At 48.0% G+C, this 22306-nt stretch overlaps 1 protein-coding gene across 2 annotated transcripts in view; it reads left to right on the forward strand.

Annotated features, from left to right (window-relative positions):
- The first annotated feature begins 256 nt into the window (after positions 1 to 256).
- Positions 257 to 22306, forward strand: part of SH2D4A (SH2 domain containing 4A) — a 67350-nt gene continuing 45300 nt past the window's right edge. For both annotated transcript variants that reach the window (XM_065899931.1, XM_065899932.1), the window contains exons 1-3: positions 257 to 437; positions 15519 to 15678; positions 16962 to 17133. In XM_065899931.1, the coding sequence (XP_065756003.1) occupies positions 257 to 437; positions 15519 to 15678; positions 16962 to 17133 (513 nt within the window). The remainder of the gene's footprint in view (positions 438 to 15518; positions 15679 to 16961; positions 17134 to 22306) is intronic.

Here is a 22306-nt window from a genome sequence, read left to right on the forward strand (position 1 = left end):
TGTCCTGGCCCCATGTCTGCACATTTTAACACGGCCTGCATTTTGCCTGTTGCTCTTTGCAGGTTCATGAGTGGCGTTTTGGACAGGATGCTTGGTGCCGGGAACCCAGAGCCAGTTTGTTGAATTACTGTCCCAGCCCCTCGAGTCTCGGGGAAGGTCTGTGGGTGCCTCCCAGGGCCAGCCCAGGTGAAGGCAGCCCTGGAAACCATTTTCAAGAACTTTTGCCACAGGTGTAAAAGACTCCACCCTTGCAAAGATGCTGAAACAGATACTGTCGGAGATGTACATAGATCCTGATCTGCTGGCAGAGCTCAGCGAAGAACAGAAACAGATCCTGTTCTTCAAGATGAGGGAGGAGCAGGTCCGCCGATGGAAAGAAAGAGAAGCAGCAATGGAAAAACAGGAGTCCTTGCCAGTGAAACCCAGACCAAAGAAAGGTAAGCGGAGCCCGCCTTGCCTGGGAGCCTGCACATGGGATGCCTCCCCGCTCTTTCCCACGTTTCACACCAGTCAGAAGCAAGCCAGGTGTGAGGTCTAATTTGGCAGGTGGACCCTCAGTGTTACTGAGATTTTAATGGTGCAGTTTATTGACTTGAAGTCTCCATGCTCGTGCGTGTACACACACACACACACACACACACACACACACACACATGCACGCACATGGCAATTACCCTGGAGTTGTGAGGCCAAAAGCAGATCTCTTACTCAAAACCAGGCTGATCTTAAGCTGCAGTAAAAAGTCACCCGTGGAGCTGGACCTGAGGGGAATTAAGGAAGAGTTCCATCCCCATATTGTCACAGACAACTAATATTCTGCTACCAGCATACAAAGTCTTTGTGTCAAAATCTTTGTAGCAGTGCTGTTTGCATTTCCTAGATTCTAAGAGATATTTCTTTGAGTTTTCTTTTTTAGGGAGATTCACTCTTAAAATGCAAATACTACTAACAGGAAAAAAGTCATAATACTAATTTTTTAGTGTGAGATTATTTTTCAGATGTACTACGTCTTCCTGACTCAAGGAATCCCTGGTAACTTGAGAAGGCCTTTTGGGACCATGGGTGAGGAGGAATTCCTTGTACATCAGGCTTAAAGCATATACACACACAGATGTGGAAAAGCACACATTAACACCCCCCCCCACACACACACACGCACATTCTGTTATGGATGAATTCCTATTTTGTTTAAAAAAAGCACAGTTTTCGGCTTTAAATTGTCAAAGTGTGATGGGGAGCCTTTATTGAGTAATAGTCAATAGAAAGTTAATTGGTCTTAGTGATTTATTCCGTGTCACTTCTTGTGATAGTTTTGAAATTGTTAAGCTGGGCATAGTTCAGAAAGCAAACCTGATGTCTTTACAGGAGATGGAGCCACATTTGTGCTCTGGGTGGGATCACCTCTGTAGGAGAGCATTACATTTTCTCTTAAAGGCAAAATGCTTGTAGGTTTTGCCTCTTTCTTTGTATTTACTTTTAAAGTTGCACTTGTTCACTTATCAGTGTTTATGAAATCCTATATTTGGGATGCTTTTTTTGTAATAAAATGTTATCATTTGGAAAAAAACAACACAGTTTTCAAGGTCACTTACAGAGAGGTATTCAAGATCAATCTCTCTTCATTTTTCATTAAGCCATGAAAAATTAAATTTGATAAAACCATTCAGGGTTTCAAAGATTGAGAACATGAATCTAACTTGTATACAGAGACTCAAAAAGGAAGTCAGTTTAGTGACCTTTACCTTGTACTGCCTTTCATTGAAACCTTTTTCCAATTAAGCCTTTATTTTTCTTTTAAATATTTATTTATTTGGCTGCGCTGGTCTTCGTTGCTGCGTGCTGGATTTTCGTTGTGACATGCGGGATCTTTAGTTGCAGCATGCGGCATCTTTTAGAATCAAGCCTTTACGGTGATACGGAAATAAATATGAGCATCTCATTTATTATTACTATCATCATGGCAGCTATTTATTAAACACCTGTTTTGTCAGACACCACGCAAAGCACTTTTACTTACATTATTCGTCATCTTCACAATATTTCTGCAAAATAGGTATCAGTTGTCCTGTTTTACAGATGGAAAATCTTAGAATCAGAGAAGTTCAGTAATAAATGCAAGGTCACACCACCAGTTAGTGCCCAGATCTTCTGGGTTTCACAGTACCCTACACTCTCCAAATAGATACTTGTTTTTCCTTCTAGAGGTAACGCGTCCAAACTGAAGCAGGAGCTTTTATCTTTCCGAACTGGCTCCTTCATTTCCTTGCATCCTTCAGTCAGAGTTTACCAGGTATAACCAGGCCACTGGGCACCATGCTGGTTGTGAACATAACACACAGATGTGGTGCGTGACTCTGAAGCCTGGTGACAGCAGAAGGGTTCTTGCCCCTGGAATCGTTGGCCCAGGCTCTTTGAAACACTTTGGGCTTCTCATGTTTGCTGAATTGTCCTCCTCGTGCTGACTTAAGACAATAATTTCCGTTTCTTTGCCTAAGTTCTTCCTTTGCAGGGTTTGAATCTACCTCATCAAAAACCTATGTTACTTTATAAGTTAAGTGATCATAAAAAATGTATGTTGATTTACACAGTGGAATAGGTGTATGTCAACATACTTTTTTAATGATCACTTAACTAATCTAAAAAATACAACAAACTAGTGAATATAACAAAAGAAGCAGATTCACAGACGTAGAGAACAAGCTAGTTGTTACCGGTTGGGGGGAGAGGCAATGTAGGGGAGGGGGAGTGGGAGGTACAAACTACTGGGGGTAAGACAGGCTACAAGGGTGTAGTGTGCAACACGGGGAATAGAGCCAATATTTTGTAATAACTGTAGATGGAGTGTAACCTTTAAAATTGTATAAAAATTTTAAAAAGTAAATTAAAATCAGAAAAGAATCAAAAGAAATAGGTGAAATTAATATATTTATTTTACCCAAGATGCCCAAAATATGATATCAATATATAATGAATATAAAAGTATTAATGTGGTATTTTGCATTAATTTTCCTCCTACCAAGTCTCTGGTCATTTACCTGTCTAGCACACCTAAGCCCAGAGCAGCCTCATTTCGTGTGCTCAGTAGTGACCTGTGGCCAGCGGCTACCAGACTGGACCCTGCAGCTTCCGCCCTCTCGTTACGCCCCAGCAGGCAGATGAGGTCCAGAATTCTGTCCCTCTCTAACAATCATATTTTCATGCTACATTTTGAAATGATTTTCTGATCTATTACTGAGTTAAATCCATACTTCTGATTGTTTTTTAGCCTCTCCTACTTTAGCCTGAGGATTACTATAAGGTGGACAGGCTCCTAGAATACACAATATGCTAGTTATCACTAAAAGTCTAGTGATGCTTTTTGAAAACTCACCACAGTAGGTTATATAGAGAAAAAAATGACCGGATGACAGTGAAAGAACTGCTAAGTGGTGAGCTAGAATGGTAAAGGAATGGGGTGGACATAGATATATTTATGAGCCAAGAAAAGGACAAGCTCAAAGCCACAGCCCAGCTATGAACCACTAAGGAAAAGTAGCACTTAAGTCAGCCAGACCGTCGAGGAGGAACGCATCCTGAGGGCTCGACAAGCAGCAGCTGGGGCCTTGTTCAGCCTGGGGAGCCCCAGCCATGATAACACGGCCTTGACTTTCTGTGGCTTGATCACCAAAGACAGAGCAAGATGAGACACAGAGGAGACCTGTCTTTATAGGGGAAGTGGAGAAAGACTCTCAGATCTTTTCCTTTTCTGTAGTCAAAGAGGAACCACTGTGATGTAAAATGTATTGTTCCAAGTGTTAAATTTAAGGGAGTAATGAACTTCTGTTGTGAAAAACTGATATAACTAGTCTCATAGCATTGTGGTCAGAAAAGATGCTTGATATGTTTTCAGTTTTCCTAAATTTACTGAGACTTGTTTTGTGGCTTAGCACAAGATCTATCCTGCAAACCGTTCCATGAGTACTTGCAAAGAATGTGTATTCTGCTGCTTTTGGATGGAAAGCCCTCTGTATGTTCATTAAGGCTGTTTGGTCTAATGTGTCATTTAAGGCCCGTGTTTCCTTATTGACTTTCTGTCTGGCTGATCTGTCCATTGCTGTAAGTGGTGTGTTAAAGTCCTGTACTATTATTGCATTACTGTCAATTTCTCCTTTGTCTGTTAACATTTGCCTTATATTTTGAGATGCTCATACGTTGGGTGCATATACAACTGTAACAATGTTACAATTGTTATATTTTCTTCCTGGATTGATCCCTTGCTCAGTATGTAGTGTCCTTCTTTGTCTCTTATAAGAGTCTTTATTTTATTTTATTTTATTTTATTTTTTAAATTAAAAAAAATTTTTTTTTGCGGTACACGGGCCTCTCACTGTTGTGGCCTCTCCCGTTGCAGAGCACAGGCTCCGGACACGCAGGCTCAGCGGCCACGGCTCACGGGCCCAGCCGCTCCGCGGCATGTGGGATCTTCCCGGACCGGGGCACGAACCCATGTCCCCTGCATCGGCAGGCGGACTCTCAACCACTGCGCCACCAGGGAAGCCCAACAGTCTTTATTTTAAAGTCTATTTTATCTGATATAAATATTGCTACTCTGGCTTTTGTTTTGCTTTGTTTTCCATTGGCATGGAATACCTTTTTCCATCCCCTCACTTTCAATCTGTATGTGTCTCTAGATCTGAAGTGAGTCTCTTGTAGGCAGCATATATATGGGTCTTGTTTCTACATCCATTCAGCCAGCCTACGTCTTTTGGTTGGAGCATTTAGTCCATCATTTACAGTTAAGGTAATTATCAATATGTGTGTTCTTATTGCCATTTTGTTAATGTTTTGGATTCTTATTTTTAGGTCTTCCCCCCCACCCTTTCTTCTTTTGTTCTTTTCTCATGATTTGATGACTGTCTTTGGGTTATGTTTGGATTCTTTTTTCTTTTTCGTGTGTATATCTATTATAGGTTTTCGGTTTGCTGTTACCAGGAGGCTTTTGTATAGCAGCCTATATATATATACGTGATTGTTTTAAGTTGCTGATCTCTTAATTTCAAATGCATTTTAAAAACCCTGCTTGTGTACTTTCCTCCCTCACAATTACTATTTTTGATATCATATTTTACATCTAATTGTTTTGTGTACCCCTTAACTGGTTATTGTGGATATAGATGATTTTACTACTTTTGTCTTTTAACCTCCTTGCTAGCTTTGTGTGTGGATGATCTCCTACCTTTACGGTATGTTTGCCTTTTTCATTTTGTAATTTTCTTGTTTCTAGTTGTGGCCTTTTTCACCTAGAGGAGTTCCTTTAACATTTGTTGTAAAACTGCTTTTGTGGTGCTGAATTCTTTTAGCTCTTGCTTGTCTATAAAGATTTTGATATCTCCATCGAATCTGAATGAGAGCTTTGCTGGGTAGCGTATTCTTGGTTGCAGGTTTTTCCCTTTCATCACTTTAAATATATCGTGCCACTCCCTTCTGACCTGCAGAAAAATCAGCTGATAGTCTTATGGGACTTCCCTTGTATGTTATTTGTTGCTTTTCCCTTGCTGCTTTTAATATTCTGTATCTTTAATTTTTGTCATTTTAATTACAGTGTGTTTTGGTATGTTCCTCTTTGGGTTCGTCCTGTATGGGACTCTCTGTGCTTTCTTGACTTGGGTGACTATTTCCTTTCCCAGGTTAGGGAAGTTTTCAGTTATTATGTCTTCAAATATTTTCTCAGACTCTTTCCCTCTCTCTTCTCCTTCTGGGCCCCTATAATGAGAATATTAGTGCATTTGATGTTGTCCTAGAGGTCTCTTAAACTGTCCTCATTTCTTTTCATTCATTTTTCTTTTTTCCTGTTCAGCAGCAGTGATTTCTGCTACTCTGTCTTCCAGCTCACTGATCCATTCTTCTGTATCATTTAGTCTACTATTGATTCCTTCTAGTGTATTTTTCATTTCAGTTATTGTATTCTTCTCTGTTTGGTTGTTCTTTATATTTTCTAACTCTTTTGTTAAAAAATTCGAACTTCTTGCTCTGTGCATCCAGTCTCCTTCAGAGATCTTTGATCATCTTTACGAGCACTACCCTGAACTCTTTCTTGGGTAGATTGCCTATCTCCACTTCACTTAGTTCTTCTTCTGAGGTTTTATCTTGTTCCTTCATCTGGAACATGTTCCTCTGCTGCCTCATTTTGTCTAAGTTGTTATTTGTATTTTTATGTATGTGGTAGGTTAGTTATGTTTCTCAGCCTTGGAAAAGTGGCCTTCTGTAGGAGATGTCCTATGTGTCCCAGCAGCACACTCCCACCTTGTCACTCAAGGTATAGGCTCTAGGGGTGCCCCCTAAGAGGACTATGTCAGCCCTTCTGTCATAGGGGCTGAGTGTGCGGGCCATCTGGGGGGCTTGGTTGGTCCCCAGCCTGGTTGGTTCTCAGGCCCTGCCTTGTGTGGATGCTGCCGGCTGCTGTGTAGATGGATCTGGCCATAAGGTGACTGGTTGAGGAATCCTAGGGGGCCCTGGGGCTAGTGCTGGCTCACTGGTGAGTGGAATCAGGGTACCAAAGACTCCAGGGATATTGTGCACCCACTGACAGGTGAACGTAGGTCCTGGTGCTAGTGCTGGACTGCTGGCAGGCAGAGCCAGGTCCTGGAGTCTGGCTGCAGGGCCCAGGGATCCCAGAACTCATTTCAAATCATTGGTGGTTGGGGAGCCAGTTGCTGGCACAGTTGGATCTGGGGTCTGGGGTGTCCTGAAGCTTGTGCTGGCCTGCTAGTGGGCAGGGCCAGGTCCCAGCTGGTCCCACAGTAGGGTCTGGTGAGCTGTGGGTGGGCTGGATCTGCAGGCTGTGGGATCATAGTTTTGTTGCTTCTGGTGTCTGCCTCCTGGCCAGTGAGCCTGGTCTAGAGACTAGTGCCTGCTTCCTAGAGCGAAGGGTCAGTGCCTGCCCACTGGTGTGTAGAGTTAGGTCTTGGCCCGCTGGTGGGCAGGGCCAAGTCTAGAGGTGTGTCTAGAGTCAGCTGTGGGCTCAGGAAGTCTTTAGGCAGCCTGCTTATGGGTGGGGCTATGTCCCCATCCAGTTGGTTGTTTGGCCTGAGGCATCCTAGCAGTGCTGCCTACAGGCTGTTGGGTGGGACCAGATCTTGGCGCTCCTGAGCCAAGATGGCAGCCACCAACAGCAATGTTCTCGCAATAGAATGTTCCCAAATATGTCTGCCACCAGTATTTATGGGCCCAGGGTGATCCGTAGCCACCCCCACCTCTCTGGGAGACTCTCCAAGACCAACATGTAGGTCTGGCCCAGGCTCTTATCAAATTACTGCTTTTTGCCCCGGGTCCTGGTGCATGTGAGATTTTGTGTGTGCCCTTTAGGAGTGAAGTCTCTCTTTCCCCCACTCCTGTGGGGCTCCCGAAATTAAGCCCTGCTGGCCTTTAAAAGTCAAATGCTCTGGGGGTCATCTTCCTCGTGTAGGAACTCTGGGCTGGGGAGGCTGATGGGGGCTCAGCATGCTCCCTCCTGTGGGAGAACCTCTGCAGTACAATTGTTCTCCAGCCTATGGGTCACCCACCTGGCATACATGTCTCGTTGTGACTCCTTCTTTATGTCTAGTTGTAGGAGATCTCTTCTTGAAGGTTCTGGTCTTTTCCATCGATGGTTGTTCTGCAGATAGTTGTGATGTTGGTGTGCTTGTGAGAGGGGGTGAGCTCAGGGTCTTTCTACACCATCATCTTGGGCAAACTCCTCTTTTGATTTTTTAGTTGGGCTACTAGAAAATGTATAACGACAGGCAGAGCGCCCGTTGGACAGCACTGCTCTAGACAGTAAACATGGCACCAGCCAGCACTGATTGAGCTGACGGCATGTCAGACCCTGAACTCTGTGATTAAATATATCATCTCATTAAATGATCACAGCCAAGCCTGGAGCTGAGTTACCGTTCACCTTTTACAGGTGAGGAAAATGAGGCTGAGGGACCTTAATAACTTGCCCAGGGCAGCAGCTAGTAAGTGACCCTGAGTCTGACTCTCCCGGAGCCAATGCTGTTGACAAACGTACCACCTGTTCAGCTTACCTGGAGCTTTGTAACAGTTCCTGTTGTCTTCAGGTGCCCTGTTCGCGTCTGAACACGTGCTTGCATCGGCGTCCTGCCATGGAGCATTTATTCTGTAAGATTCTCTCTGGTAACACACACAAAGGAGGCTGCCTAGCAATGGACCTCTCTCCAGCTGGCAGAAGCCTCACGCAGGAGGCTGGGCTCTGGGCGCCGTGTGTGGTGCCCGAGAGGCTCCTCGTGTGCCCCTGAAACAGACTCGGGCTTGTGACATTTCATTTGTGGATTCTCAGGCAAGTTCCTTTATGCAAAACCTTCCCTTTTTCATGAAATGATGATAAAGCCTTGCTTTGTGCCACCTGCCGTGTCTACTTCCTCCCCTCCCTTCATTCCTGACCCAGCACGGTGACCTCTGCTGCTAGAGTCAGTTCTTACGTCAGTCGATTCCTCAGCTGCGTCTGACCCTGTGAGCTGCCTCTCAGAGTCTCTTGTTGGTGTCATGGTCACTTGCTGTCTCCATGACGGCTTCTTTTTCGTCTCTGCCTGACCCTGAATACCCGTGTTCCCCAGGGGAGTCTCACTCTACACCGGTGGTTGGTAACCTTGAGGTGGGATTGAGGGGCCCATAGACTCCATGGAAAACTTATGAAAAGCTTGGACCAGGAAAATGCACACAGAGGATGTTTCGTGTAGAGTTTCCCAATGTTCACAGACTCCCTGAGGCTCATTCAGACTCAGAGACTAGGTTAAGGTTAGGGTCTCTGTATTCTCTCCCTGGGGCATCTCTTCTGCTCTTTATGTCAGACTCTCACACCTGTATTTCAAAGCCAGACCTTTCACCTGAGCTTTGGTTTCCATGTCAGTTACCCAATGAGCATCTCCGCTCAGAAGACCCTTAGGCCCTGCAAACTTGATGCAAAACCGAGTTAATCACCATCACCATGGTTCTCCCCACCCCCAGGCCTGGTCCTGCCTCTCAATCTCCACCATGATCTGTGGCCCTGAGTCACCAAAGCCAGAAACCCGGGAGTCCCCTGGTTACTCCTGACCTCACTGCACCCCACCTGCTCCATCCCAGGGAGGTTTCCCCCACCAACCTGCTTGTCTGTTAGTGTGTGCCAGCCAGAAGCCTTGTATTTATGTTGTTTCATTTAATCCTCGCAAGAATCCAGGGAGGTGAACGTTGCCCCCCTTATTCTTACAAATAAGGAAACAAACTTGGAGAAAGTAACTTGTGTGGGTCACCGGTGGAGTCAGGGTTTGAACTCAGGTCCAGATCTACTCCAGGTCTGTTCTGAGCCACTGGTCCCAGCCCTGTCTGTGCCCCTCACTCTGGGCTGGATAGTGTAACGGACCTGGTGTCTTATGCGTGGAGCACCGGATGCAGATGCTCACTGGCTGCCCTTCCCTTTCACCTCCACGAGCTGTGGACTCAGCGGGCCTCCCTCCTGGCTCACCTTCTCACTTGTCTGTGCCACCTCCTGCTTCCCTGGACCATGGTGCCATGCACATTCTCCAACTTCCTTCCTGTCCTTTTGTCTCTATAGTAAGCATAAATATTTTTGAAGTTTTAAAGGATGGACCTGTGTTAGTAACTGCAGGATTCTTACCAGGTTAACTTCAGGAAGTGCCTGTAGGACTGGGCCTTGTCCTTCACTAAATGCACATGAGGCTGGAGCTGTCCAGCTCTGCAGGGCCCTGAGGGCACATGCCAGTGACCCCACACCCAGCTTGCTCAGCAGAGCCCTGCACGTTCTCCATTTCCTGCCATTCCTGTTGGTGGGTTTCCTTTCTTGCTCTCAAAAGTATTTCCGTTTGGACAATGCATCAGAGGTGGCTCTAAACACAGGTTTTACCATCTCACAGCCGAATTTTGAATTCTGGTTCCAGTTTCACCACCTCTATGATCTTGGGCAAGTTACCCTCCCTAAGCCTCAATTTCCTTGTGGTCAAGTAGGGTTAGTAACAGCCTCGGTGGTGCTCTAAGTATTTCAAGGCAGACCTGGCATGGGCATCAGTCAGAAGGGATATGGCCATAGCACCCGAGTCCCGGAGGCCCCACCGGCCAGGCATTCATTTAGCCTTTGGTTTCTGGGTTGGAGGTGGGTGACCTAGAGGAGCGGCCAGAGTGGTGGGAGAGTCCTGGGATGTTGTGAGTTCAGGGAGCATATGGACACGGCAGCCTGGGGTTGGTAGGAGCCCTGCTTCCGTCAGCCCTGGTGTAGGTCATGCGTGATGCGTTAGGGGCCCTGGTTCTGTTGCTCTTCCGGCTTCTGTTCTCCGAGTCCATGGTCTTCTCTCAGTGGGGGTAGAGCATGCAATTCTCCCTCTCTCCATCCCTCTCCCTCTCATGCGCACCTGCTACTGTGCTCGTCCCTCCAAGTGGATCAGTCAGAGTGGAGACCAGGTGCTGACTCTGAGGCACAGTCATAGCCCCAGGGGCCGTGTTGACCTCAGTGGAGGTCACACACACCACACCTCCGGGTGCTGCCTCCTGCCCCCTGCGGGCCCAACACGTGCTGCATGAGCGGCGTCACGCTCCCCCGTCAGAGGGGAATGGGCCTGGCCATGGCCTTGCCAGGGACGTGCGTGACCCGTCACTGTTTTTGTGTGACATTCTACAGCACTGCCTCTTGAGTCCCTAAGAGCAAGCTTGAGAGCACTGCAGCATAGAAACATGAGTTGAAGACTGGGAAACAAGCTCATAATTCAATGGAGGTGCTGTAACAGGTCCCTCTCTCACTGTCCTCTGAGTTGAAGTCAGCAGGAGGCCCAGGACACCTGGAGAGCATTAAGTCAGGACGAGTTGCAGTGCCTGCCCTGTTAACACCCCTCATGCTTGTACCTTTACCTTAAGGAGGCACACTGGGAACTGAACGGGGTTCCGTGCAGCTAAGTTTCAACTCTAAGCAGCCGAGCTTTTCTCTCTCCTCAAAAGCACCCTCTTTCCCTGCTCTCTCCTGTCCCTGTGTCCCCATCCCCGGCCTGGTCCCTGGCGTCCATACTCCTTCCCCTCGCAGCAACCCAGTGGAAGCGTCCACGTTCCCCTGAGCGCCTGGGCTGCTCTGTCCTGCCCACGGGCACAGCAGGTCATGGCAGGAGCTCAGTGATGCCTGCTGAGCCCCGCCGAACCCTCTTTGCTCCTCCCCTAGTAACTTGTGCCCAGTCCTTTGTGCCCCATGCAGCCTGCCCCGTCTGTCTGAAGTGACCGTCTCTGAGGTCGGAACCTCTCCTCTCCTGGAGGCAAGGCATCCTCTCCACTCTCCTTCCAGTTATTTAGGAGTCAGAATTCCCTCTCCCTCTTTTTCCTTTTGAATCAGGACTCTCCTTCCCCTGTCTTTTCTTCTGTGTCCTGACGAAGCACGTGCTTTTCCGAGGGTCTCTCCTGGGTTTCATTCTCCGGGCCAGCGGTGTCCACGATGGCATCTGTAAAGTAATCCCCACATTCACACTGCATCCTGACCTCACTCTAAACTTCAATTCCATGTTTCAGGTATGTGCTCAACCTTGCCATCTGGGTTTCTAGTAAAACTGAAAATAGTTTATTCTTCGTTTCCCAAAACGTTCACTACCTAACTCCTCAAACACGTATTTTCTTGACGTCACTGTTTATCATCCCACGTTCTCAAACCTTTGGCCTCATCTTTGAGTCCTTCCTTGCCGCGGCTGCCCAGATGCCATCGCCCCGTTGGAGGCCGTCTTCCCCTCGCGCAGGCCCGGCTGGCCTCACCCCTCTGCTCTCCACCCTTTGTCTCCTGCAACATCATTGTACACTCACTGCACACCACCTGGTCCAGGTCCTCCCTGCGTGCGGACGTGCTGCAGGGCTTCCTGGTCTTGGCACCACCTGCACAGAGACTGTCCTGGACTCTTTTTATAATTGAAGTCGAGCTGATTTACAATACTGCATTAGTTTCAGGTGTACAGCATAGGATTTGGTTTTGGGGTTTTTTGGCAGATTAGATTTGATTATAGATTATTATAAGATATTGAATATAATTATACAGTAGGTATAATTATACAGTACAATAATTATACACTGCTATATGGTAGGTCCTTGTTTATCTATTTTATGTACCTGTTATGTGGTTTGTATCTGTTAATCCCATACTCCTAATTTATCCCTCTCCCCTTTAGTAACCATAAGTTTGTTTTTTATGTCTATGAGTCTGTTTCTGATATGGATTCATTTGTATTATTTTTAGATTCCACATATAAGATTCCACATATTATATAGTATTTGTCTTTCTTTGTGTGACTTACTTCATTTAGTATAATATTCTCTAGGTCCATCCATGTTGCTGCAAATGGCAATATTTCATTCTTTTTTATGGCTGAGTAATATTCCAGTGTGTGTGTGTGTGTGTGTGTGTGTGTGTGTGTGTGTGTGTGTATCACATCTTCTTAAGCCATTCATCTGTTGATGGACACTTGGGTTGTTTCCATGTCTTGGCTATTTTAAATCATGCTGCTATGACCATTGGGGTGCATGTATCTTTTTGAATTAGAGTTTTCTCCAGATATATGCCCAGGAGTGGGATTGCTGGATCATATGGTAGCTCTATTTTTAGTTTTTTTTTTTTTTTTTTTTTCTGTACACGGGCCTCTCACTGTTGTGGCGTCTCCCGTTGCGGAGCACAGGCTCCGGACGCGCAGGCTCAGCGGCCATGGCTCATGGGCCCAGCCGCTCCACGGCATGTGGGATCTTCCCGGACCGGGGCACGAACCCGTGTCCCCTGCATCGGCAGGCGGACTCTCAACCACTGCGCCACCAGGGAAGCCCTATTTTTAGTTTTTTAAGGAACCTCCATACTGTTCTCCATAGCAGATGCACCAATTTACATTCCCACCAATAGTGTAAGAGGGTTCCCTTTTCTCCACACCCTCTTTAGCATTTATTATTTGTGGACGTTTTGATGATGGCCATTCTGACTGGTGTGAGTTGATAGCTCAATGTGGTTGATTTACATTTCTCTAATAGTTAGCGAAGTTGAGAATCTTTTCATGTGTCTGTTGACCATCTGTATGTCTTCTTTAGAAAAACATCTGTTTAGGTTTCTGCTCCTTTTTTGATCGGGTTGTTTATTTTTTTGATATTGAGTTCTATGAGCTGTCTGTATATTTTGAATATTAACCCCTTGTTGTTTGTATCATTTGCAAATATTTTCTCCCATTCCATAGGTTGTTTTTTCATTTTGTTGATGGTTTCCTTTACTGTGCAAAAGCTTATACGTTTGGTTAGGTCCCATTTGTTTATTTTTTGCTTTTATTTCTTTTGCCTTGGGAGACTGACCTAATAAAACATTGGTACAATTTATGTCAGAGGAGGTTTTGCCTATGTTCTCTTCTAGGAGTTTTACGGTGTCATGTCTTACAGGTGTGGACTCTTGCTTGGTCACTCAGACCAAGAACATGGAGCTAATGCTTTTTGAACACTTGTCATGTGACAGGCCTGTGAGTTCAGACTCATTACCTCTGTTTTATCAAAGAGGGAACTCTGGCTCGGAGAAATATTGTGATATATACATGGCCACGTAAAGAGTTGGTAGAAGCACTGGGATTTTAGTACCACTTTCTGGCTTTATGCAACACAGGGCCTAAATTTAAACCCTTCAGCCTGGTGTCTGGGACCTGTGCCAGGCGGCCACCTGCTCCCCCCGCATGATCCTCAGCCCACGGCCAGGTGGCTTCTAAAGCCTCTCGGCTCTGACGGAGACCCTTGTTCCCCATGGCCCCATGTTGATTCCCTTCTCTGATCTTGGTCATGCTGTTCCTTGTGTCCAGCACCAAACCCACCCCTATTCTCTGTCCAGATTCCATATCCATCCTCCCAAACTGAACACAAAGAACTTCTTATTTCTTCCCTGTCCTTCTGAAGCATCCTCCGTCCTCTGAATCCTCAATGGACTTAAATCTCTCGTGGTTACGGTGTATGTCCCCGGCCCTCCACACATCCCGCAGCACTTCAACACCCCTCCCCAGTTACTGCGACTTTTCTAGGTAACTAGTTGGTCAGCACCTGCCTGCCCCAGCTAGAAGGAGGGACTGGTCTGTCTTGTTTGTAAGTGTTCACGCGTGTCTACCTCAGGGCCTGGCACATAGCAGATACGCAGTGAAGTTCGTTAAGTCAGTGACCTACCACCCTACTCTTTCTCTCCCAGGCTCTGGGTGACCTGCAGGAGGATGTTTCACCCCACATCTCCGCAGCACCCAGCTCTGCATCCTGCCAGCGTTAGGAACGCAGTAGGATTTTGTAGAAGGAGCTACACAGAGGCCCTGCTAGCCCCCCTATCTTGGTACGAAGCAGAGGGCACCAGGCCGACACTCAGTTTACGGGAATGATTCCCCCTCCCTGGGTTCAGGGAGCTGTGTGGGCCCCCTGGAGGACCCCAGTGTCTTCAGAGCAGAGACCCCTGTCAGGGCCGCTAAATCTGACACATCCTATCTAATTCCCTTTCTTCCTGCCCCAAAGCCTCTGCCTCTTTACCTTCACTCTACTTTCTGTGACATGGCCACGGCCCGGCCTGCATGCCAGCTGCTGCCCATGTCACACACTCAACACCACTGGCTAGTGTGGGTCCTCAGGCCCAGGCATCTTGACCAGCTGTGGACCATGATAGCCCTGGTGAGTCCCCTCTGGGGCCTTCAGGTTTAGGACTGCCCACCCCCTCTCCTGGGAATGGTCCACCGTCCCGGGTTTCAGGGAACATGACCTGTGCGGCCACATCTGAGGAGCAGGAACTAGAGAGAATGTAACACAACCCCTGCTGGGAGCAGGCGCAGGTTCAGTTATTCAAGTAGCTTCCCCGCGTCTCACACTTCGGGCGTGTCATCTCTCATGGGCTGGCCCGAGTCTCTGAGCTGGCACGTCCGTCTGTCAACAGTACAGAGGGACGGTGGCGCCAGCCTCTCCTGTGAGTCCGTCATGTGTCGTGTGTCAGACACCTGGGGACCTGCCTGCACGGCTGTCGCCGCCTCCCCACAGCCATCCTCCTGAGTAGATGTTAGCATTCCCATTTTGCAGGTAAGAAAATTGAGGCTTAGGGAGATTAAATAATTTGTCCAAGCCACACAGCTAAGTGGCAGGGCTAGGATTTAGACTAAAGCCGGTCTGACTCTCAAGTGTTTGCCTTGTACTCAGCAATGAAACCTAGAAATGTAGTGGACACCCCAAGCCCTGGAGCAGCCGGGTTGCAGGGAGATTCTTAGGCTGCAGATGTTCTGGTGCCTGATGCTGCTTTGTTGCCCTAAACATAATGCAGACAATGCCTGCTTTCTTCCCATCTTGCATCTTCACTTAGAAAATGGGCACCACATCCATCATAGTTTCAAACAAGCGTACTGCAGCCCACTGCCGCCGCCCTGGGAGTGCTGCTCATTCTGAGCAGGTTGGACGGGCTTTGCCTCATCTGATTTTCAGATACCTGAATGATGGAAAACATCCTAACCCATGGCTAAAGATACTTGTTCATCCAAATTCTGTTTTGCCTGCAGACAACGGCAAATCGGTTCATTGGAAACTGGGAGCCGACGAGGAAGTCTGGGTGTGGGTGATGGGTGAGCACCACCTCGATAAACCCTACGACACGCTCTGTGATGAGATCCTTGCCCAGAGGGCACGGCTGAAGTCGGGGCAGGAGGTGCGGGAGCTCAGGTATGAACCTGCAGGCCCGTGAGGGACTGGCCAGGCACCACACAATGGGGCTGCGAGGCCTCTCGCTCTCAGACCCTGTGGGGGGCCTGGTGGGACTTGAGGGCGCACGGTGACTCCCAGCTTCTGGAAAGTTCCTTCAGACTTCCGGCGACTCCCTTCATTTTCACAGCGCCACCATGTCGGCCGTTTCGCTTTCCTGCTTGGGCGTGGAGGTGGTTCCCTGGTGACCCCGGGCTTCCCTAGCCTCGCGCTGGAACAGTGCAGCTGTGGGAGGGGTGCGGCGCGGGGACCCCTCGGGCTTCAGGCTCCGGGGGCCCCAGAGGAAGCGGGCCCGAGGGTGCTTGTCTGTGCTGGGTGCTGGGAGCTCAGGGACGGGCCAGGAGCTTGCAGTTCAGGAGGAGAAACAGGCAGACACACAGGCTGTGGTGTGCGCTGGGACTAAGGTCAGGCAGAGGGCTCCCCGAGCCCATCATCCTGATCCACGGCGGTGAACCTTGAAAGGTGAGTAGTTTTCCAGCTACAGAAGGTCAGGCAGGACAATGCAGGCAGAGGGGTCATTAAGACCACTCAATGGAGCATGTATGGCACTTTGGGTGATGGTGAGTCCTTCCGCCTCTTTGGGGTGCACAGGGGTGAGGGGGGCCGTGCTCTGAAGTGCCTGGAAGGCCCGGTTTAGGAGTTGGAACCTTATTCTGTGACAGTGAGGAGGTGGTGAATGAGGAATTGACATAATCAACTGCAGAGACAGGAAGGTAGCTTGGGTGGGAGCAGTGAGGCAGGGGATGGGTCCCCTGGGCTGGGTGCCAGGGTGGCCTCTGCGAAGTGTTGGCAGCCCCGTGCAAGCGGGGAAATAGGAACAGACACGTGGGCCTCTCTTCCGTGCCGCGGTCCTGTGACTTCACAGCCGTAAGTGGGCACACGGAGAGAAAGGGACTCTTTGCTGCTGATGACACAAAGGCCGTGTGCCCTGGCTGTTTACTTTCCGAACCAGGAGCCAGGCAGACCTGGGTTTCAGTCCTGGCTGCTGCGTGGCCTCGGACGAGTGAGACCATTATTTTGAGCCTCTTACAGCAAAGCAAGGATAACAGCGCCTTCCTCGCAGGGTTGTTATGAGGATTAAGTTAATGTCTTTAAATACCTAGCAAAGGGCTCAGCCTACCATCAGCGCTCAGTAAATGGTACCCATTACTGGTTTCCACGTAATTTGAATGCAGACCTCTACTTTGGGAAAGCTGTCTTTGTTGAAGACTGTCTTTGATTATTCCACATTTGTTTCTCTTCAGAAAAACTCAGTCCAGAGAATTCACCAGCAGCTTGAAACCAAAGTCACACTCCTCCGATGTGCGGGCACCAGGTGACCGGGAGCCTCGGAGCGTGTGTGAGAAGGCGGCAGAAGAGGGGGGACACGGGCGCGGCCGCGGGCCAGCTTCACCCCTAGAAGAGCAGAAAACGCCCGTGAGTCTTTCCTGTCTGTAAATGTGCGGAATTTCATGACGGGGGAGATGGAGGTATTGGGGTCACTGAGCGTCAGGATCCTAAACTGGCTTTTCTGGGACAAATCCCTCTCAGCTTGAAGGCCCTGCTGTTACTCCTTGTTGGGAGATTCGGGGGTTTGGTTCACCTGCCTTTTCACAAACAGTATAAGGCACCCTTTTGCACGGGAGAAGGTGTGAGGAAAGAACTCTAGATACAAAACTGTGCATTTTAAGACATTTCCGGGGTTATTTTTCCGTGTTATGTGCCTTCTATAATGGCTCGGCAGACTCTTGAAGGGCCAGATGGTGGACCATGGAGCTCCTCGGCCCTGCGGCCTCTGTCGCAGGTGTGCACAGGTTGTGGCCACTTTACTCACCAGGGTGGTTGGGGCCGGGTCTGGTGCTCGGGCTGCAGTTTGCTGGGCCTGCCTGTAACACGGGCACCTCCGGGACCTCGATATGTCCTAATGGACCCCCCCCCGTTGTTGAGGACAGAGCATCAGTGTCTCTTGGCTTCGTAGGTTCTGCCTGGGCTTGTGGAACAGCTGTTGCCTCAACACAACGGCATTCTGTACTCAGAACTAGGATGATTCTCTTAGGCCAGGTGGTTTAAAAAGCTCAAACGTAATCTGCGGCTTGGATTATGGTTTGGAAGAATAATGAAACTATATGGTGAAGTGTTTCTTCTGCCAACGATTTAATTACCCTGAGAACTAACAGGGGATTTGCAGCTGTGTGGCTTCCATTAGGTCTGTGGCTCTATGACGCTGTGTGTGCTCTCTACCTCTTGGAGGCTGTTAAGTGGGAGGTGTATTGAAGAGAAGATCCCAAGATGATTGGTTTACTCATGCAATGAACAAGTACCCATTATGTGCTAGGCTTGAGATGACAATTCAGGAGTGAAAATAGAATCACTGCTGTCATGAATTTCGTAGTTGGGGAAGCAGGGAAAGACTTCACATAAAATCTCATTTCAAACGATGGCTGTGCTCCAGGACTGGGGTATGTTTCCGTGCCTCTCTCACCCCAGGACGTGAGCACTACCGGGGCGTGCATAATGGCTTTGCCGGGGACTCAGAGCTGGAGGTGACCACAGAGGCTGCCTGGGGCTGGAGGTTCCAGCAAAGGGACAGTTGGGCAGGGCTGTGTGGCTGGAATGCAGAGGGAATGACAGAGTGAGGGGCTGGGCAAGGCCAGACAGGACAGGGTCTTGGGGGCGACTTACGTGTTCTGACCCTCTGTGCAAGAACAGCTGGAAATTGTCAGTGATTTCTGAGCAAGGGGCTGACCTAAGCAGATTCATATTGTGAAAGGAACTGATCGGGCATCCCAGTGAGCAGGGGAGTGAGGTCTCTAGCACAGCCCATGTTTCCAAGGTTGGATGCCTGGGGGTGTGGGTGTGTCATCAGCATAAACAGGAACGAACTGCTGGAGCAGTTGCTGGTTTTAGAGAAGATGAGTCTGGTTTAGAAACATCAGGGACTTTTCATGCTCCTCCAGGTGGAGATGTAAGTTGATTTTATACAAAAGAATAAAACACACACAATTTGACTTAGCGTTCACAGAGCTTTTCCTCATGGATTTAGTTCATTTTACAACACAATGCAAGTATGATTTCTTTTGTACAGATGAACAAACTAATGCCCAAAGAGAGATTGATTTGCCCCCCATATCTCAGAAAGTCCTCATTTTTGTATATCTACTTGAACTTCCACTCCCATCATAATTTTGATGTACTTAAAACAGATTGTCTTCTCCAGATCTGCTCCTTGGACAAGAACTCTAGTGAGAAACCAAGGCAGGAGCTTTGGAAGTCACCCAGTGCATGTTTCCAAATGCAATCCAGGCTTGTGCTGTAAAGATTTCCGTGTTTCGGCCATAATTTAACCATAGTATCTAGAAGGATATTGTCTTGTCTTTAAAATTGCATTGCCTACACAAGGCCTAAAGTTTATTATAAAAGGAAAAATCATCAAGCCATTTTTATTGATGTTAGTGATCATATTGCTTATCTGAATAACCATGGGAGGATTTAAAGAGCCATCAGTTTTCCAGAATTATAAAAAGTATTCAAGGAAAATCAGCTATAGATTTACTAGAATAAAATGGTCTTGTTGGACTTGTAATGAATTTCCACATGACAGATCATCACCAGAAAATGTGCCCCATATGCTCAGAAAGTTCTCCAGACCTGAATCTGAAAGCACTCCTTACGGGTCTGATCTAAAATCTCTGAAGGGTTATGAAGAAGAGATAAAAGTTAAATTCAACCCAAATGTTGATGTGCCTTCAGCACCGTGGAAGCTCTTGTGTAAGAGTCAGTCACTCATAGGAGGTGGTGCTTCTTAGTTAATGATTTAACTGGGGAATAAGAGTGGACTGGGTTTCTGCATTTGTATCAGCCAGTGTCTTTTCAGCTCTGCTCTGATTATCTTGTGAATGGAGGAGAACATGTAGTCAGGGACCCCTTTGGGCCTGTGTAGGACTTGGGGGGCCAATCCCACAGTTAATTCCTTCATTATCCTCCCTCTTTACCCACTAATATTTTGAATAAGATGAAATCAGCTTAAAAGAATGCCAAAGCGAGCTTCAAGAGGAGAAAACAGCACATCCTAAGAGCATAGCCAGGAGCCTGGGATATTCTTTGGTGAAAAGGCAGATTTGCTTTCCTGTGGGTAACTGGGGTGATCACAGCGAGGGGGAGGAATTTGACACTTCACGTGCATGCATCCCTGGACAGTTGCCAAATGACTTAGATGCACTGTCTCACTCCATCCTCTCAGCAGCTGTCGGAGACGTGAAACAGGGTCTGTTCTCTGAGGGGAGGAAGAGGGCAGTGGCTTGTGCAGAGCCTGTGTTAGAGGCAGAGCTGGGCCATCTCGTCTGCCCCGGGGAAGCTATCATGGCTGCATCGTCACCATCACACGGCTGGCAAGAGAGGTTTTGCTTTTGTGCCCCCAAAGCAGGAGTGCTTTAGACCCGGATGTTGTTGGCTTTCAAATTAAACAGTAGACTTTTTTCTGTAAGAAAACATGGAGAAAGAGAAAGAGGAGAGCAGAGAAACAGACGCAATGAGATCTAACTGCCTGGACACCTGCCAGAGCGGATCCACGGCAGTGTCCCCAGAGCTCGCAATGTGGCCCTGCTGCTGCCTCGGCCAGATTCTCAGAGTTGTGTTTGCCCTGCGCGTGGCAGCACTGAGTCTGTGAGGCAGGGTTTCTCACGTGGGCTAGCGGACAAACCTCAGAACCTTTTAGAGCCTCTGTCTTCTCACCTGTAAAAACTGGGAATTAAAAATACCTGCCTTGTTTTATCTCATGGTTTATTTTGTAAAAATTACATGAGATAATATATTTGGAAACTCTTGGAAAACTGCAAATCCCACTACAACTCCAAGGGGTTATTTAAACCAGAAACACGCAAAGCCTTGCCTGGTCTGCGTGACAGTGTCCTACACCCGGCCTGCCCTGCGTGCACCCAGTGAGTCGGTGAGGCCGACTGAGGCGAATCGGTCCTTCTGTGAGCTAAGGCTTGTCAGGGGCTCCATACGTGTAGTGATAGGTGTTACGGGGCCATAAGGGAGGCACCCGACTGAGTCTTGGTGTCTCAGGACTTGGGAGGAAGAAGGGACACCCCCTGGAAAGCACTGCACCCAGTGAGGCAGGACAGAGTCAAGTTCCTGGTGGGGAGGGCGGGGCTGGCCAGGGAGGGCGGAGCTGGCCGGGGGAAGCCTGGGGGCCAGGAGGGCGTCAGAGTGAAAGCATCTTGAGTGGGTCAAGGGAGGGAGAGGCCTGACCCAGGCGGGGCTTGGCTGGGACGCGGGGAAGGCACTTTGGGAGGGTGTCTAGAGGCTGTATCATGGGGGAGGAATCAGGCTTGTCCTGTTTAGTTTTGTGTTGCTCCCGTAGCAAATTACTATGAACTTAATACCCACTTGTTATCTCACAGCCCCCAGGTCAGAAATCTGACATGGCTTGGCTGGGTCTTCCATTCTCACGAGGCAGAAATCGAGGTGTTGGCTGAGAAGGGATCTTATCTGGAAGCTTTGGGAAAGAATCACTTCCATGCTTATTCAGGTCGTTGGCGAATGTCAACCTGTCAGCCTGGGGACAGTCCTGGGGCTGCCTGCCTGCCTTCTCGTGCTGCCAGTGTGGCCCCTCCTGCAAAGGCAGGTGGAGTCTCTCTCCTGCTTGGAATTTAGAGAGATGCTAAGATTCTAGACTTGACCTTCTGCTGCATCTCTCGGACTCCTGCTGGAGAAACTTCTCTGCTTTTAAGGGCTCATGTGATTAGTTGAGGCCAATAGAACAATCCAGGAAAGTCTCCCTATTTTAAGGTCTGTAGCTTATAATGAATACCTGCAAACTTCCTGTGTTACATAACACAGACACAAGTTCCAGGGGATGAGGGTGTAGACATTTGGGGGCTACTCTACCTGCCACACCCTCTAGGCAGTGGACTCAGTACCACTGGCCTACCTTCCCTTATCCAAACCCCTGGGCCAGATGTGTTTCAGATTTCAGATTTTTTCAGATTTTATAGAAGAAACGCTGTGTATATACTGTATAAGATATAGTGTCCCCGGCAGGGTTTGGTTACACTTTGCAATCAGTTACTGTAAATACTGTAAATGATCTCATGTTAGTCCAAGTTAGTCCAGGTTTTCCCCTCAATATGAGTTATGTACATTCAGAACTTGTTGGATTTCAGAATTGTTAATAAGGCATTGTGGACTTACGGTAGGTTTTTGCTCTGTGGTAACATAATGAGAGCAAGCATGGTAAACGTAGTCAGAAGAACTGGTCTTTCATTCTCACTCTGTGTCTACAGGATTTCGTTTTTTCTTATCTATAAAATGAGAGGCTTTTAAAAGGTATGTAGACACAAAGCATAAGACCTCTTACGTACCTACACCTGGGCAGACATCACTAATGGATCACAGCTCTCCTTCCCCCGACCCAGGGCACGTGCACCCTGGCGTCCTGTCCACAGATGTCTCATGCTCAGTCCTGGCAGCGAGCGCTAGAGATGGAATCTATTTGCTGAGATGACTCCTCCTAGCCTTCCAGCTGTAAATGCCGGTGATCCTAAACAACACCCATGCCTGTGTGGCCTGAAGGTGAATATTTTTTCATGTCTTTATGGCTGTTAAG

The sequence above is a fragment of the Phocoena phocoena genome, chromosome 21 (genome assembly GCF_963924675.1).
Source record: "Phocoena phocoena chromosome 21, mPhoPho1.1, whole genome shotgun sequence".
NCBI classification, from domain to species: Eukaryota; Metazoa; Chordata; class Mammalia; order Artiodactyla; family Phocoenidae; genus Phocoena; species Phocoena phocoena.